This window comes from Acinonyx jubatus, chromosome A1 (genome assembly GCF_027475565.1).
Source record: "Acinonyx jubatus isolate Ajub_Pintada_27869175 chromosome A1, VMU_Ajub_asm_v1.0, whole genome shotgun sequence".
Classification (NCBI taxonomy): Eukaryota; Metazoa; Chordata; class Mammalia; order Carnivora; family Felidae; genus Acinonyx; species Acinonyx jubatus.
Genome location: NC_069380.1, coordinates 24,827,026 through 24,845,203, shown reverse-complemented (window position 1 = coordinate 24,845,203; position 18,178 = coordinate 24,827,026). Strand labels below are relative to the sequence as shown.

The window sequence follows — 18,178 nt, the reverse complement described above, 5'->3', positions numbered from 1 at the left end:
TGTGTGCGGGGCACTGCCGAGGCGCCTGCGTCATTCCTGGTGACAGCTGACTGTGGCGAGCATTTTCCCCAGGGACACCCAGGTCCCTAACCCCCCTGCTGACTGAGTTCTGTGGATCCCACTCTTAGCCCGATGAACACTGGCAGTAGAGTCACCCCGACTCTGACAGGACCCCTGGGAGGGACCACGAGGGCAGAAATGGGGGTGGGGGTGGAGTGGCTATGGAGCAGAGCTCTGGAAATCGACTTGGCATTACAACATGGCCTCTTAGGAAGGTGATACGTTTATTCTTCCTTGTTTTACTGATGTGCGCTTTTAATTTCTGTTAAAATAACAGAATGGAAATGTCTGCAGCCTCTCCTGGGGGAACTCTAAGCCCTGAATTTAGCTCCATTAATAAGGCTATCAAGACTTCCCTTCCCTTGGGCTCACCCAACTGGTCTTTTCCCAGAACTATTTTGAGCTTAGCAGGATTTGCTGTTTCAACTCAAATCAGCAAGCATTTCTTGAGCAGGCACTGTGTCAAAGTGCTCAGCACTGAGGGGGATCCAGAGGTAAATGGAACAGTCCTGGCTCAGAGCACACACACATTAGGGGAGAGGTACCTAAACAGCTAAACTATGGTACAAGGAGGGATGAACTGGGCCCTTGAATGGCGTTTGAATAAAGCATTCAAGGAGTAGGGGATCTGGGGGCAGGGAGGAGTCACTGAGGGGTGACTGAAGCTTGCAGGCTTCATAGGAGAGAAAGGGAGTTCAAGGGTAGGAAACAGCATAGAGCAAAGGGCTGGGGCTTCTAGTCCAGGTAACTGAGAGGAGAGTGTGGCCTTTCCCAAGGCAGGGAACTGAGAAAGGCGGTAGGTAGCTTGTGACTTGAGAAAGGCGGTAGGTAGCTTGTGACTTGAGAAAGCTGAGGCGGTAGTTGTGAGGGATGAAGCTGAAACATGGAAAGGAAGACCCTGGAAGTGAATGAAGTAGAAGCAGCAGACTTGAAGAGTCTGGACTGTTGGAAGGAGGGGGAGTGGGGGATGCGTGCGCACGCAGGCTGTGCGTGTGCGTGCACGCACGGGCACACGCACAGAGAAATGGATGGGGAGAGAGAGCCAGGGATAGAGGAGAGTGAGGTACGATGCATTTGGCTTGAGCTCTACCTAGAACTCAAGAATTATAGCAACAAAACTGGTTGGATTAATAAAAGCGCTATCCAGGTTTGGTTTGGTTTTGTTTTCTTAAAGAAATTTACAAGGCACGTAGCCCAGTGTTCCTGGTACGCATCGTGGCCACTTTAATAGTTCAGTCAAATCTAGGAGTTGGTTGGCCTTCCAGTGAAATGGAGGCAAGCTCATTAAAGGATTCAGTGGCAATTTAATTCTTGTTTTCTAACAACCAGGCCAAAGGATCTGGTGGCAGAGGAGGCCTCTCTTGGGCTACGGCTCCTAGAGGAGGCAGTGGGCAGATTGCAAATATCGTGTCTCCATTTGGATATGGACAAAGAAAAATGTTTTTTTTTTTTAAAAAAAAGGTCCATCACAGGGTAGCAGCATGGAGACCCATGTGGGGGTGAGCCCTGAGATTCAAATACTTACAGGCTCCCATTCTGAGCTCAGTCACGGGCCGCGTAGCCCCTCAGTCCCTCCCTTGGGCCCACTGTGGAGAAATTCATCTAATTCCATTTTACATCTCTGACCTGCAGGGCTTATTACATCACCTTTCCTCCATTCACCCAGTTGTCTCGTACAACTGAGTCAAGCTGACATTTTGATAGGAAACTCCAGGATGGGGTGAGTCTCAAATTTGGTATCTTTTCCCCTAACATGGTTTTCATTGATTCCGAGAGTTACTCTTTTACAATTCCCAGGCAGGGACTGAGACGTTCTTCTTGGCGAGCAGGTGTGTGTGTGGGTTGGGGGTGGGGGAGGGGGGGCGGTGGGGGGGGGGGTAGTGGTGGGGAACACTCTCTTTGTACCAAGATGGCTTAGATTTCTTCCCAGCTTCCTCTCCTGCAACAGCTCAGGAAGCATAAATGGGCTGGGGGATGGGCCGTGTGTCGAATGGAAACGTTTTGTAATTTTAAAGCAACCAAACAAAATAGGTCCTTCAGAATGGTTTTATTTTCTGTGGCGACATAGTCGTGGGCACAAAAATCTCCTCCTCTTCTTTAACCTGCGTCTGCAGCCTTTTGCATTACCTAGTCAATAGCAGAAAATAGGATTTCTCACCTACAGACGGTGAAGAGAGAAGAGGCTAGCCTGAACGTTAGGTAGAAATTACTTGTCAAGTTTGATCAATTCAGAGAAAATCCAAATCCCCTTTGAAAAGGCACCGTTGATGTTCCAAGATTAGTGGGCATGTCCTTATAGATCTATTGTTTGGCTAAATTGTCTGCATATGCAGCGTGTTTGCTAAATGAATGATACATTTGCATCTAAATGGTCCATAAATAATTTCGTTCTGCTCCAGACAGGATAATAAACAAGCCCCCTCCCCACCGTTGGACTGGTGAGTTGCCTGTGAGTGTGGACTCCTCTCTTACTGCTTTGCGCAATCATTTGACAAGGCACCGGGGAAGGAGTGCACCAATCTATTAACGAGCACCAATCTCCATTATGAGCTGAGGTCTGAGTGAGCCGGCAGCAAAATCCTTCATAATGTGCAGCTTTTGGCCTCCAGCTTCATGGGCAGAAATTTTTAAAAAGAAATCAGAAATCAGAGCCGCTGCCACCGTAGAAATTCTGCTTTGCACATTGGGGACGGTGTGAGGCATTAATTACCATCTGCAAGCTGCTTTTTACGAGAGCATTAAGCACCTATGCCTCCTATCCAACACGCCGGTATTTACAGCACACACGCGGATGTGGGGCCCGAGATCTACATTCGAGTTGGTACTTGGAGCATTTTAGCTACTAAGTGGACACGGCCAGGTGTTAAGGTCGTGCCGAGCTCTCCCTCCGTGTCCAAGCTGATGAGTTCCAGCTCTTAATTTGGGAGACAGGGAGCTTACGATGGCATTGACAGTTGCCAGTTTCCGGCTGCCATTATGTCATGCCTGTTATGTCAAAACCGTGACTTTTTATGGCCTCCTTTCATGAGATTTGTGATGTTCCGTTCTTTTAAAGGCTCCAAGGGGATGGGATACCTTGATTTAAGAAAGCTCAATGTATTAAATCTAGCTTCACGCGAAAGAAATACAGAAGCACAGTTATTCACTTTGCAAAAGGATTCACAATGGGATTCTTTCAGTAATAAATATTATATGCGGCACTTAGAATGTGATTTTGTTCATTGTTTCAGGAATGGGTCTGTTGGCAAAATGCAGCCTACTTAAAGGATTTTGGTGCTTTTTACTTCAGATGATTAACCCTCTGTTCCCCAGACCCCACCGGCATTGGGAACAATCTAGAGCTCAGGTGGCATTTCCAGGGGTAGCCGCTTCTCATCACCAGTTTTGTTCCTGGAGCTGTGTTGTGCTTTACCACAACTCCACGGAAGCTTAAGTGGACTTGCTTAGGGCAGATGGCAGTCCCCTTTCAGTTTGCCCTCTTGACCAAATCTAAGACTGAAACGCTAAGTAACACCTGTACTTTGCAGTTTCCCTGGCATTTAGGGCTCTTCATCTAATTTAGGGACTTGATCTTTAGGCAAGCGTGGTGGGTGGGACATCTGGCTTTTGTAGGTTAAGAGAAATCATTTTCCCTCTACCTTTAGGAGTTCTTATCTGAGACCCATAGAATAAGAGATGAACAAGAGAAAAAGTTTATTAATAGGTACACCTCCTGTGTACCTGGGGCACTTGGGAGAAATGAGTAAGCTGAAGAAGGGACTTGAGAATTCAGGATTAAACACCATCTTAATGTGGGGGGGAAGGAGGGATTTAGGCCTCTCAGGGGAGAGTAACTGATTTTTCAGAAAGGTGAAGGAGCCATTAGAAAAACAGGAGGGAGGGATAGTTTGTGACAAAGTTTGTCTGAGTGTGATGTTGCCTTGAAGTCTCCTCTTCATGGTCAAAGTCAGTCTGCCCCCCTTGATGACATTCTGGGGGGGGCATTTATGACAACCGAGTTCCTGTTGGAGGACTTATCTTTAGACAGATCAAGGGAGTTCAGAGAAAGCCTCTCCCTGCGATTGCTCTTTCTTGAGCACCTCCAGCTCAAAATGTCAGTATATCAAAGTGGCATATTTTGGGGGGGGGGTGCTTCTCCTGAACTCCCACAGGCATGTTTTGCTACCCTTCCTTCTTCTGGGGCAGCTGTGATAGTTTCCGAGCCTAGTGTTTGGTCTCTAGCATCAAGGTGTCAAGCAGCAGAAGGCAACAACAGTGGTATTTCTGCCGGAAGAATGCTGTACATAGCCGAGAGTTTTCTCTGGCTGGCTCTGTTTCTGACTGTATGACTCTTTGGATCTCCTGTGAATTTCCTAATACACTTCTGTTTAAACTAGCTCAAGTAGATTTTATAGTCTGCAACTTGGCTGATGTACCCTCCCTTCCCTGTGTGCCCTGGGTGGTTCACACTCAAGGCTACTGTGTACAGCTGTTCAGATTGTGCACTGCACAACTCCAGAGGGCACCATTCACATAGGCTGAACAACTTTGCGTTATGAATTGCTGTCTTCTTGAAAGCCTGTTGCCTATCCCTGAACTCTGCAGCTCCCGCTGCCTTAGTTTGGATCTCACTCCACAACTTGTGCATTAGCTGCCTCCCCAGCGTGAAGGGAGAAGTCTCTATAGAGATCACAACTCTTTCAGCCCACATGACCTTCTCCAAGAGATTAAAACTCTTTTAGGCTGGACATATTAATCATGTTCTGTTTTTTTTTTTTGCAATTTATGATGCCTTGAGGCCTTGACCACCTGGTGAGGGACTGTTCCTCCCCACGTTAGCTAATTCCTAGAGATAGCAAACAACTTACCTAGGAACATGCCTTCGACATGCAAACCTGCCAATCCTGAATCCACACCCCTATGCTATTTCTTTTATCTGGCACTTCCAGTCTAGCACTGTCTCCCTGCCCTAAATCGCCCCAGTGCCAGGTACCAGATAAGTTCAAGATCACCTTGGGAGCATAGAGTCCACTGAAATGATTCAAACTATCCAGTTCTATACCTGCTCAAATGTTTACTCGGCCACACCCATTCATTTCCCTTAAAACCACATTGAAAGCTTTTGCCCATGCTTTCCCTAATCCTTCTGCCTCCTGGTCAACCCTGGTGCCACCTTGTGCGGCCCTGCATGGCCTGGTGTGCCCCCTTCTCTTGGGAATTGTGAGTAATAATTTTTTCTTTCAAAGGAAGTTGTTCCCATGCTGTTACTTTACCACACCCAATTAACAAAAAATCCTGGTACATCTTTAAAAACTGGGAAAGAGGATATTTGAGCAGTACTACGTACTATAATATTTCAAAATCTTTTCTTTTATGATGAACTGGATTTCCCAAGACAGAACCTTTGTATTTTGACTGATTTCTGCTTCGGGGAAGTTCCTTGCAGAAGTATCCGTCCGTGCAGTCCCCCTCATTGTTAGAAGGAAGCCGAATCCCAGCGTTAGGGACAGATTACTGACCATCATATTCAAAGTCCCCTTTGTCACTTATTTCAGGGAACCCAGCAGCTATCATATCATATGAGCAAGGCTGCCTGTGGCTTTCTAGAATCTTCTAGGTCTTCTAGAATCTTAGAGATGAATATATATATACAGATTCTAACAGCTCTCTAACTTCATCCTTACATTTGGAAGAAAGCTCAAAATGCCTGTATAGTTTCTAGTTATTCTACCACATCCCCAAACAGGGAATTGCTGAGTGATAAAGAACCCTATGAGTTACTTTATGTGCTTATTTCCTCTACTATTCTTTTCCTCATTCAGTACTTCATCCAACTCTTTTCCCTTTGAATGAATCCCTTCTAGCATTTCCAACAATTGATCATCCCACTGCATCTGTCTGAATGGTAATTGTCGTGTGTTCTCGTGTAGAAATCAACAGACTATAGCCCCTGGGACAAAGTCATTCTGCTGCCTGTTTTTGTAAATAAAGTCTTATTAGAACACAGCCACACTCAGTTGTTTAGGTATTGTCTGTGGCTGCTTTCATATTACGATGGCAGAATTGAATAGTTGCAGTAGAGGGTATATGGTGTGCAAAACCTGAAATATCTGTTATCTGGCCCTTTCTAGAAAGAGTTTGCCAACCCTTTTTTTCTGGTAGATAAAATGGGCTGGTGGTCTTGGATATTATCTATAAGTTCTTCAGGGACTATTTCAAGTTCTTTTTCCACGAAGCATTCTTTAATCATTTTAGCTGCCATCAAGCTCTTCCTCAAACCACACCAGTTTAAACCTTAATCATTTCATTGACTCTTCATTATATAAAGCTGCGTGTTGCTATTGGTAAACTGTCTATGAATCTCTCGTGTTTTTACAAGTCTAGGTGTGAACAACCAATTTGCTCCAGAACCATCTTTTCAGGAATTTCAGTAAAGCATGGAGAGAGGAACTCCTTCTAGAGCAAATTTGTTTACATTCCTGGATAGTAAAGAAAGAGGTATTCCCTTCTAAGAGAGATTTGCTTCCATTCCAGGGTAATGAAAATAATCTCTCTCTCCAGAGGGGAGGATGGTCTCCTAATCTCAGGGTTTCTCTCCTATGATGTACCCACCACTCTGTGTGCAGGCAACACCTGGCCCTCATTGCACCGTCTTTTTGGAATTTGGTCAGGGAACCTGGACCAAAAGGTTGCTATTGCTGTGAATAATAAACTGTCCAAACCCAGCCCTGTGGCCAGAGAGAATCGGTCACAGACTTGACTCCCCAGATCAGGGGCAAAGTTACCAAAGGGAACCCTCCCTCCCGAGTGCTTGCTGTAGATACCATCCTCCCCCCAGAATAAAATGCATGCCGTTGATTCAGGAGGGCTCTTTCCCTCCTAGGCTGGCCGGACTTAGCAAATAAAAATCCAGGCCACCCAGTTATATTTGATTTTCAGATAAACAACAAGGACTTTTTTAGTATAAGTATGTACATCATATGTTGCGAGGGTTCTAAAAGAGATACTAAATTGTTTTGTCGCTGTTGTTTATCTGGAATTCAAATGTAACTGGGTGGTCTGTATTTTATTAAACAGCCCTACTCTCTGCTGTCTCCCCACTGGAGCCCATTCTGCAACCCAGCCTCTTCCTCAGGGTGTGGCCCCTTCTCTAAACCAGCCCCAGTGATCAGAGTTTTTCTGAGTCTCCTTATCTACAGAGCGACTTTCCTGGGTTGGTGAATACGCAGAGCTGGATGGTTAGGGAAAGAACCAGCCTTTGGGTTTTGCCTGGCAGCCTGGTCCTCCTGTCACTGTTTGCAGAAAGCAGGACCACGGGGTGGCAGGTGGCCTTGCCTTTCGAATGATCTGGAAGCATTTCGATATTTTGGGGGTGCTTGATTTCCTGTTTGATTGTTTCATTTTTAACCTCTGTCATCCCCAGAATTGTCTGTCGGGTCCAGTGTGAAAAAATCACAATGTGTCCCTCTGCTGTGTATTAACGGAAGCTGAACTGGGGCCCTGGAGGGGGCAGAGAGAGTGGGAGATACACTCACCCCCCAGACGGGTGGTAATCCACACCCCCAACTCTGATCCTTAATAGAGGCTTTTCCCACCGACTCCCTTGGAGAGGGCGTGCAGAGTATATCTTGTCTTGCTCTAGGCTAATAAGAAACCAGTTCAGTGATTTCCTTTTCTCTCACCCCACAGGCAAGGCTTACATGGGGCTTAGCTCTGAGCTGCCACAGAAAGCGTCCCGATAATCCACATTCCCCCGGGGAGGACCCTGAAATGGTGACCCTTCTCTGGCATGTTGGGGAGATTTGCAGGATAAATAAACGCCTCCCTGGGGATTTGCTAGGTAACTCCCTGTCAGCGCTGGGGGCAGAGATTTAAAAATGAGTTACCATTCCAACCTGGCAGGGATTCCCAGATGAGCCCCTTCTGTGTTCATGGGAAGATGTGCACAGTCCTTTCACCGGGCGCCAGGCTGCGGGGGTTGTCGCTGGGTGACCCTCAGCGCTAGGGATCATTCTGCGCTGGCTTCCAGCAGCGGCCCTGGCCATGGGTGATGGCGGGGGAGCTCTGGTGTCTGTGGCACAGCTGCTTCTCTCCCTCCTCTGTCCCCGCAGCCCCCTGTTTCCATCCCAGAGTGATAGAAGAGTAGTTCCCTCTGCTACTTGCTTACAGGGAACTCCTACCTAATTCTCTTCTCATATCCTTTTTGATCTCCATTTTGGGTTTCCTTGCTTCTCCATCCAAATGGAACTGTGGCCACTTCCCCAGCACCTCTTTTCCTGCCTTCCTCCTTTTTGTTTCCCCAATAAAATTTTTTTTTAGTGTTTGTTTATTTTTGAGAGAAAGAGCACAAGTGGGGAAGGGCCAGAGAGAGGAGAGGGAGACACAGAATCCAAGGCGGGCTCCCCGGCTCTGAGCTGTCAGCACAGAGCTGGATGCGGGGCTTGAACCCATGAACAGGGAGATCATGCCCTGAGCTGAAGGCGGGCGCTTGACTGACTGAGCCACCCAGGTGCCCGCTGCCTTCCTCCTTCTTACAGAAGGACCAGCTTCTTCAGGTCACTTCATCTGCTCCTTTGTTTTCTGTGGCTCTCTTTCTCACCAGTGAGCTCTGCTCTGGATTTGAGAATTCAATGATCAGCCATTCCCTTCACAGAATCCCATGGAAGAGAGTGTTAAAAAACAGAATCCTGGGGCACCTGGGTGGCTCAGTCAGTTAAGCGTCCAACTCTTGATTCCAGTTTGGGTAATTGTCTCCCAGTTCATGGGTTCGGGCTCCACATCGGGCTCCATACTGACATGGAGACCCTGCTTGGGATTCTCTCTCCCTCCCTCTGTCCCTCTCTCTCTACCCCTCCCCTACACACTCTCTATCAAAATAAATGAACTTAAAAAAAAAAAAATCAGAATCCTCGGCTTCACTCTGGACCTTTCTAATCAGAATCTCTGGTTCTGGGGCCTAGAAATTAAGTTCTCCAGATTATTTTCTGAGGACGCTGAAGTTTGGGAATTAAAACTCCAGATCCCAGAGTGGGGCCAGGGTTGGGCCTGTCGAATCTCCCCACAATGCCAGAGCAGGGTCACCATTTCAGGGTCCTCCCTGGGGAATGTGGACTATCAGGAAGCTTTCTGTGGCAGCTCAGAGCTAAGATGCATGGAAGCCTTGTCTGTGGGGTGAGAGCAAAGGCCAGGTGGCTGAGCTTCTCCTTCCTTTTGGTGGAGTCTCGCCCTAGCACTAAGAAAACTTACTGCATGGCTTTGAGGGTATTTGGAGGGAAGGGGCAAACATCTGGGACACTGTGGGATGCTGGAATGTCCCAAGAGGGGACGTGGCCTGAGATGAATTAGGGCCTGGCTTGTGAATATTCATGCTGGCCACGGGGTCAGTTTGATCACTTAGATCAATCAAGGCGGTGTCTGTAAGCCCATGTGGGAGCAGGAAACAGGTTCTGGGAATAAGGAGGTAGGGAAGAAGATAGAAGTTAACATGAATTGACAGGCAATAGGATTAGTACTCTTGCTCAATCCTGATCTTGCGAGTAACTAACTGTGGCCTGAAATTAAAGAATCAAACCATGAAGGCTCCCTTGACAACTGATCTGATAGGCCCAGAAGTAAATTTCAGGAACACTGTTGTCAGGCAGAAGGAGGGAAGAGCTAAGAGAAGGGGCCCTGGGTGGAAGGGAAGGGGAGTGAAAGCCTGTCTCTTTCTTTGGAGTCCAGTGAGGGAGGCTTTGGTCCCCTCAGGGCTGCCCCATACATTGAAATAGCATTGGGGGCAACTTTGTTGCCAGGGCTTTTATTCACCTCTAGTAGCGTTGTCTTCCTTACATCCAATTATGACTTTAAAATCGAGGCAAAAGGGGCGCCTGGGTGGCGCAGTCGGTTAAGCGTCCGACTTCAGCCAGGTCACGATCTTGCGGTCCGTGAGTTCGAGCCCCGCGTCAGGCTCTGGGCTGATGGCTCGGAGCCTGGAGCCTGTTTCCGATTCTGTGTCTCCCTCTCTCTCTGCCCCTCCCCCGTTCATGCTCTGTCTCTCTCTGTCCCAAAAATAAATAAAAAACGTTGAAAAAAAAAATCGAGGCAAAAATGAAAAGTGGGGGGGGAGATAATGAAACATAAGTCAAATATGGCAGCTGGTGAATTTCTGATAATTACTTTCCCTTGTAGCATTTCGTTTCTGTCCCCGCATGTCGCACAGTAGCCTGTGGGGAGGAAAAAAAAAAAAAAAAAAAAAAAAACCACCACCACCAACAAAAAGCAACTCCAAAGGATCAAGGAAACAGTATCAAATGCAATTTAATGACACGTTTCATGGGAGACAGGGTAGAGATAAAGTAACGTTCATTCTACGTTTGCTTCTTGCTGTCTTTAACACCATAAGAAAACCTAGAAAAGTATATGTATACATCAATTCAGGATAAGTAAAATGATTCTCAATTTCTCTTTCTTATCTCAATGCCTTAAAAAAAGGTTAAAAAAAAAAAGAGAGGGGAGTGTGTATTGTATAGTACTCAAGGTAAAATATTTTCATACAGTATTGGAAAAGACAAACTCTAACCCATGTAGATAACCCATGTGATAACCTGATGTGGGAAGGAATATAAAATCAATGTTTATCTACAACAGATCTCTTGGATCTCTTTTCAGTGAGGTTTTTCTTGGCTGGCCATTCTCCAGGTGAGCACAACAGACAACTCACTAGTTCTTGGAGAAGATCTTCAGAACAAATAATCTGAAAGCCTAGCAATCTGTTGGGAGACTCTACTTTCGATGCTATTTGTAGCTGACCTTTTAATCGAAGCATAGTTTTGTGATGTTTGGTCCATAGTCCCTTCCCTTTCCACCAGAAGTTGGATCCAGGTGGAAGCTTCAGCAACCCTCATTTCTTCCATCCCTTACGCCGAAATCACTGGAATCAGTGTAACTGACTCCCTGTTGACCTTGACATTCTGCCTGCTTCCAGACACTCAGCCTGGAGTTTCCTGTGACTTTTATCCTAGCGGGAACCATGCCTTTAATTTGGAAAGAGTATTGGTTAGAGTAGGCTATAGATTGTGAACAGGATCCTTTGTTGGGATGCAGTGGAGAGAAACAGCCAGAGCAGGAAAGTAAGGTCTGGGGGCTCTCTGTTCTTCACGTGGTATCCCTTGACTCGTTACCTTTTCTGTCTCTCAGCTTTGTGCTATGCTGTGCAAGGGTCCTATTTTGATGGTAACAGACTTTATGTGACATTTGAAACCACTGCTCACGGTGCCCATCTCAGATGTGGGATATTTCCAATCACTAATTTGAATATATGTGTGTGTGTGTGTGTTTGTGTGTGTGTGTGTGTGTGTGTGTGTGTGTGTGTGCGTGTTTCAAAGCAAACTATTGCTTTCGATGAGGTTTTAGTCTACAGGTAGAGATAAGAAACATGACCCGTAAGAACATGCAACAGGATATCCCAGTCTCTTAGAGCTTGAGTTCATTTTGCAGATTGGGGCGGCCAATAGGCTAGTTCTGAGGAGCCATGACTTTTCCATGAAATTCATCAGGTAGGACTTCCTGCACCAAGAGCAATAGTGCAAGGTCTGGAGTAGGTAGGGCAGGGAATGTGCTTGAAGTTGCTTAGAAGCCCCAGACTCCCTTCTACAGAATATTTTGTGTTTTCCCAATAATTGGCTGTTCGGCTAGCTTGACCGTAACCTGTGTCTCTGTCGGTGTGGCCAATAGGATTTTGCTTCTCCTTGCAAAGCCCCCTCTCCTCCACAATGCCGTGTGCATCCGAGATGTCTTGGCAGTGGTGGGCTGGTAAACGTTTAACATCTAGTTCTCCTAGGGGGAAAGGTCCTGGCTTATAGCTCTTGACAGTTGCCAGTGGCGTAAACACTACCACCACGGCCAATTTCAAGCTATGGCTGTGACGTCACTTGGTTGAAGGGGGGTTGGTAGCCCGTCAGCGTGTACTGTGTTCACCATACAATGACGATAGATGTCAAGACTCTATACGTCTACATATCTGAAGAGCACAGAAAATAATAGAGTCCTGAAATAATTAGGAAGTGCTGAGTTTTTAGTATTTGTTAACTTTTGTTTTTAATATAACCAATTATACGTTGACGATTTGATTTTTAGTAACGGCCGTGCTTAATCAGCTCACAGAATTCCTAAAACGTGTAACAACTGGTATCCAAAGCAGCTCTAGCACACCAGCCTGTCTTGGGCTGGGAAAAGCAGGGGGAAAAGGAGAAATCAAAGGGCACAATTAGTACTAAAAGGCCTCTCTGCCATTCAGAGTTTCTGACCCTTGGGTCCGAGAATTCCTAGAAATAGCACAAGTTGTTATTGATCAGAAGCAGCCTGGACTTGGGAGCAAGACCCGTGGGCTCCAGACCCAGCTCTACCATTTGCTAGCCGTGTGGCCTTAAACAAGGTCCTAACTCTCTCAGCTTTAGATTTCTCATGGGTGCAATAACGGTACCCATTTCATAAGGCTGTTATGGGATGAAATGAGATACTATATTCAACATAGTCAACCTACTGGGTCACAAACCCCCAATAAATGGTAGCCATGGGTACTGTTATTGTTATTAACCTGGCCCCTTTCTAAAATGTCCCAGGTAGGCGCCTGGGTGGCTCAGTCCGTTGAGCGTCCGGCTTCGGCTCAGGTCATGATCTCACAGTCTGTGGGTTCGAGCCCCGCCTCGGGCTCTGTGCTGACAGCTCAGAGCCTGGAGCCTGCTTCCGATTCTGTGTCTCCCTCTCTCTCTGTTCCTCCCCCGTTCATGCTCTGTCTCTCTCTCTCTCTCCTTCAAAAATAAATAAAAACATTTGAAATGTCCCAGGTAGCCATGGGTGGCGATGGGATCTATCTCAGATGCAGGTTCAGGCAAAGACTGTGAAAGACAATCTGCTTTGTATGGCCTGACCTCCATTTCAGCATCCACCATTTATGTAGGCCTCCCTCAAGGGGAGGAATGTCCACACCTCCTGAAAAAATCATTCTCACAAATGCCTGAAATTTAAATACTGGTAACTCATTTCTCGCTCTAAGTGTGGCTTTCTCCCTAGGCTTTTAACATGCAGACACTCCTTAGCAGGTTGAGTCATTAAGTCAGCACCTGGGTGTCAATGAGGCAACGTGATCCCTGGGCTATTCACTGGACAGATTCCTGGAAATCCAAGAAAGAGGACCCTGGAGTAGGTAATGATCCCGAAGACTCCACAGCCAGTTCTCACTCCCACCACCCCATCCCCTGCTTCCAGGTTGACCACTTCTTCAAGTTGGGCTGCCATCTAAAAGCAAATCCACTCCAGTCTCTCTCTCCCTGATCCCTCAGGTATCCCAGAACCAAGACCCAGTTGACCCTCAGGCCCGCAGTCCACTGATGAGGCGGGAATACTGCTGAATATTTGGGGTCGGTCTTCCTTTTTTCAAGAATACCAAATCTGTAGGCAGTTGGCTCGGTTCTAGTCATGGCCCCACCCACTTGACGTGTGACCTTGGGAAGGTCATTTCGTGTCTCAGGATCTCTAATTTTTTCTAGTCTGTCGAGGATGCCAATAAGGATGAACCCGAGATTCAAACGAGGGGGCCCTTTGCGGCTCTAAAGCTCAATACCACACACTTTGTTCGTATCGTTTTCAATTCTCTATTATCTTTTTGTTTGCTCTCTTTTCTTCAATTCCTCAACATCTGGATATGGAGAGGCAGGCCTTCTTGGGAGCACCATAGATGGCTGCAAATAAAACATTTCTACCCTTAATTCTAAACATTCCTAGGAACCCAAATACCAGTTCCTATCTGGGGTCACTTGTTCATAATACAGTCTTGTGTGCAGTAATAATCACCTGAAGTTATTCCTAGTCTGGCTCAGGTAACAGCACGACAAGAAGGCAGAGGTGATGTTTGCAGGAATCCTAAGGCCCCTGTGAACTGTAATTATATTCTTGTTGAGGTTTTGTTTGTTTGTGTACCTGGGGCACCTGTGAGGCTACAATAAATGCTTCAGAGTAGTTGAGTATCGGAAACCCGGGGAGGGACTGTGGCTTCCCGAGGTGTCAAACTTACAGGCAAGGGGATCTGAGGTTTGGAGGAAGGACCTGGGAATAAAGGAAGGAGCCAAGCGGGCTAGTCTCTCCCAGCACCGGGAACCAGCCTCAGCTTGATTCCTGGGCTGTGTGGCACGAGGGGAGAGCTGGTGTCCTGGAAGGATCTTCTGATAGAGCAAACAGGTTACAACCCTTTCCTTGGGACTGTGACCTGATGTTTGTCGCTCAGTCAGCGACATGATGTTTACGGGCCCCCTTAGGGTCTAACCTAACAACAGTTTGGCCCCAGGGTCTGAGTGATTGCTGTGTGACTAGAGGGGGTTGCATCATGAAATCTACTGACCGGTGCTCGTGGTGTGGGTTGGCAGAATAGGTGACTGGAGGAATACCGACTTGGGGGAAGAATGGTGTTGTGTCTCAGGATCCAACACTTTTGGTGAGGGAGAGACTTGCTGATGCCAGGCCAAGCCGTCTGAAACTAAGGACTCGTTTGGAGGCCTGCTCGGATGCAGCCAAGACGCTGAGGGAATAGGGCAAAGAGCAACCTCTGGGCGGCCGAAGGCCCACTCAATTCTAATCAGCGTTGTGTGGGGTTTGGGCGCCATGCTTTTCAGTGACTGGAGAGTAGCCAAGGAGAGAACAAAACAGTAAACAGTGGGGAGAAGAGGCCCACTGGGAAGGCTGAAAGGTATTCACCTTTGGACAGAAGAGACAAAGTCGATTAAACACGCGTACTTTCTTCAACTACACGAGAGAGACTTCCACAAGAAGGTGCTGAATTGTTGCGACAGCCAAATAAGAGAAAGCAGTCTACAAGCAAGCAATAAGAGAAAGCAAATAAGAGAAAGCAATAACAAGCAAGATGGATTTTGTCACCTTTTCATTCACGCTGCAACAGGGCGCTGAATAATAGTTGACCAGCGACAACGTTTGTGTGCAGAATGGGGCCCTCGGAGCACTTTGAAAGTAAGGAAAGAGGGCCCCTTTTCCCCTGCCCTAGGTGTACGAGTGACCTCTGACCCCCAGAGGTCAGAGGTCCTCTGCACACCCTCCAAATTCCTTATGGTTGATGCTAAGTCGTGGTTCCGCCTTACTGACTGTCAAGAGTCAAGTGGGTCCTTTGCACGATACCAAAGTGTTCTACCCTAGTGAAAGGATCGATGGATTTTACAATTTGATAATCAAACTCTCTACAGAGAGAACGCCCTCCCAGAGCTGGGAGATTAATTTTATCTTTTGTTTTCTCAGCTGCTTCCCTTCCCTTGCATCTTGCCTATTCTTTCCTACTTGCTCCACAGAGGGCAAAGGGGTTTTCACGAAATCACAAAAAACAAAGAGGGCTTTGATTCCAGAGCAAGAAACCATGGCCCAGGCCGGCAGGAAGCCCACAGCAGCCCGCCCAACAGAGGGTTCAGCATCTGTGCACCCCCTCGAGCCCCAGGATCAAACCGGAGGGCTCATGGTGTTGTGGTACCTCCAGCCCGGGTTCCCTGGCCTTCAGAGGTGATGCCATGTCCTCATGTCCAGGCAGCTTAGCCCTGACCCTAAGGTTCGTGGGAAGCTGTCAGAGTTGCGTCTGGTTGGTCTGGAATACACCTCAGAGCTGGCCAGGTCCCCTTCCCCAACCTGCTGTCCTCACACAGTTCAGGGTTGGCTTGGTCCGAAATAGACTGAAAAGAGAAGGAAGAAATGATTGGGACACCAAATCTCCTTTCAACCCCAACGGTCCGCTTTGCGGTCTCGGTGACTTTTGCTCATTGGGGAAGCAGCGGAGAAGGGACCTGGGGGTGGCAGGAAATAACCCTCCTGATCAAAGTGGATTAGAAATGCTCTAGAAAACTCTACCGACAAATCAGGACAAACATCACACCAAGGTCTTGAATCACAGGATGTTTACCTACTAAAATGCCCATGGCAGACAAAGACTAAGTACCACAAAGTACCTGAGACAAAAAAAAGAAGGGAGGGAAGGAGGGAGAAGAATAAAAAGGAGCCTGGAGTCCCGGCAACCGGGGATCCCAGGGCCACAGGCAGAGTGTCTTGGCGGAGGGGGGCCGGGCGGGAACGTCCGTTGGCCTCTGGCTTCACACCTCGGCTTCTGCGGAGCAGACCTCGGCGGCGGTGATGGCGATGCCGATGGCGAGGCTGCCGTTGTCAGAGAAGAGCTGGGCCAGGGAGGTGTTGAGGACGAGGCAGTCCCCATCGGTGATCACCGAGTCCACGCACTCGAGAACGGACCGGGGGGTGGCCTCCCACTTGAGACGCCGGTGGTTTCTGTTGAGCTCCAGGCGGTAGGTGAAGCAGTCGGCCTGGGTGGGGGTCCCGATCAGCATCATGGTGGCAAAGAACTGGGGGTGCCCTTCGTGCCTCTCCTGTTTCCTGAGCACCAGCAGGAAGTGGTGGCCGAGGCAGGAGTGCATGATGATCCAGTCGGCTGGGGCGGGGAGGTGCATGTCCGTGGCCAGGAAGACTATCTCCGCTCCCTGGAGGATGTCAACCCTGTGCATCTGCCGCAGGTGGGGCACCACCACCTCCAGGTGGCCTTCCCACTGGCAGGAGAACAAGGGGCACATGCAGGGTGTCCCCTGGGCGGCGTGCAGCCCCGCCTCCTGGTGGCGGAGGTGGTGGGGGCGGGCGTGGTGGCGGAGGTGGTGGTGGGGGCGGTGGGGGCGGTGGTGGTGGGTGAGGTGGTGAGGGGGGAAGCCGCCTTGCTCTGGTGCGCTCTGAGTGACGGCGCGTCGGCTGGACACATACTGCGGGAGAGAGGAGAGTGTTAGTGGCTGAGGCCAGTCCCTCAGCCTGGCTGAGACTCCCCAGGTGTGCCAAGAGTGGAAAGCAGGCGGCGAAAGCTTTGTTTCTTAAAAACAAAACAAAACAAAACAAAACAAAACAGGGGCGCCTGGGTGGCACAGTCGGTTAAGCGTCCGACTTCAGCTCAGGTCACGATCTCGCGGTCCGTGAGTTCGAGCCCCGCGTCGGGCTCTGGGCTGATGGCTCAGAGCCTGGAGCCTGTTTCCGATTCTGTGTCTCCCTCTCTCTCTGCCCCTCCCCCGTTCATGCTCTGTCTCTCTCTGTCCCAAAAATAAATAAACGTTGAAAAACAAAACAAAACAAAACAAAACAAAACCAAGGGGCCGGGGCTACCCGGGTGGCTCGGTCGGTTGAACATCCGACTCTTGATTTCGGCTCCGGTCACCATCTCACGGTTCGTGAGTTTGATCCCCACCTTGGGCTGACCATGCAGCGCCTGCTGGGGATTCCCTGTCTCCCTCTCTGCATGCCTTCGCTGCTCCGCTGAGCACACCGTGCGTTCTCTCTCTTTCTCAAAATAAATAAATATTAAAACCACCACCCCACCAGAACGAGGGGAAACTGCCAGACTGTTCTCCAAAGTGGCAGCACCATTTTATATTCCCATCGGCCGGGTAAGAGGATTCCAGTGTCTCCCCGTCCTCGCCAACACTTGTGATTATCCGATTTGACAGATGCTTTCATGAGACACAATTAAATTGTTCTGAAGGTCTTGCCAGATCTAGGTGCTGAGACATTGTTAAATCTTCTCCACGTCGTGTCATTTTGGTATAGGATCTAAATTGTGCCAATTAAAAACGGAAGCTCCTGCAAAAAATTCCTTTCGCAAAGAAGATATTTTCCAAAGCTAACAGCATGTTAAAACAAAAACAAAAACAAACCCCTAAAAAAAATTGAGGTAGATGCCTTGGGTGGTTGAGATTCTGAAACTTGAGTGCAAGAAAAGACAATATTTATGTCTTTCTGATTCCTTAACAAAATACTGAAACAAATAGGCGATTTCCCCCTTCAACGTGCATTATGATGGTCATTTGTCATAAAGACAAAAAGCAATTTTTTTTTTTGCTTTTTTAATACCGCTAATATTTTTGTGCAGGCATTAGAAGCCAATGGAATTCCTCCCCTCCCTTTCTTATCATTGATATTATTATATTTTTTTACATTTAATTATTTATTTTGAGAGAGAGAGAGAGAGAGAGAGAGAGACAATCCCAGGCGGCTCTGCACTGTCAGCACAGAGCCCGACGTGGGGCTCGAATTCACAAACTGTGAGATCATGACCAGAGCTGAAATCAAG

General features: G+C 47.9%; 2 protein-coding genes across 6 annotated transcripts in view; one reads left to right on the top strand and one right to left on the bottom strand.

Annotated features, from left to right (window-relative positions):
• The window catches only part of CBY2 (chibby family member 2), a 151,454-nt gene that overhangs the window by 47,824 nt on the left and 85,452 nt on the right, over positions 1-18,178 (top strand). The window lies entirely within an intron of this gene.
• SIAH3 (siah E3 ubiquitin protein ligase family member 3) overlaps positions 15,946-18,178 on the bottom strand; it is a 69,767-nt gene continuing 67,534 nt past the window's right edge. For both annotated transcript variants that reach the window (XM_027064866.2, XM_015068865.3), the window contains exon 2: positions 15,946-16,823. In XM_027064866.2, coding sequence (XP_026920667.2) covers positions 16,155-16,823 — 669 coding nt within the window. In that variant the 3' untranslated portion in view covers positions 15,946-16,154. The remainder of the gene's footprint in view (positions 16,824-18,178) is intronic.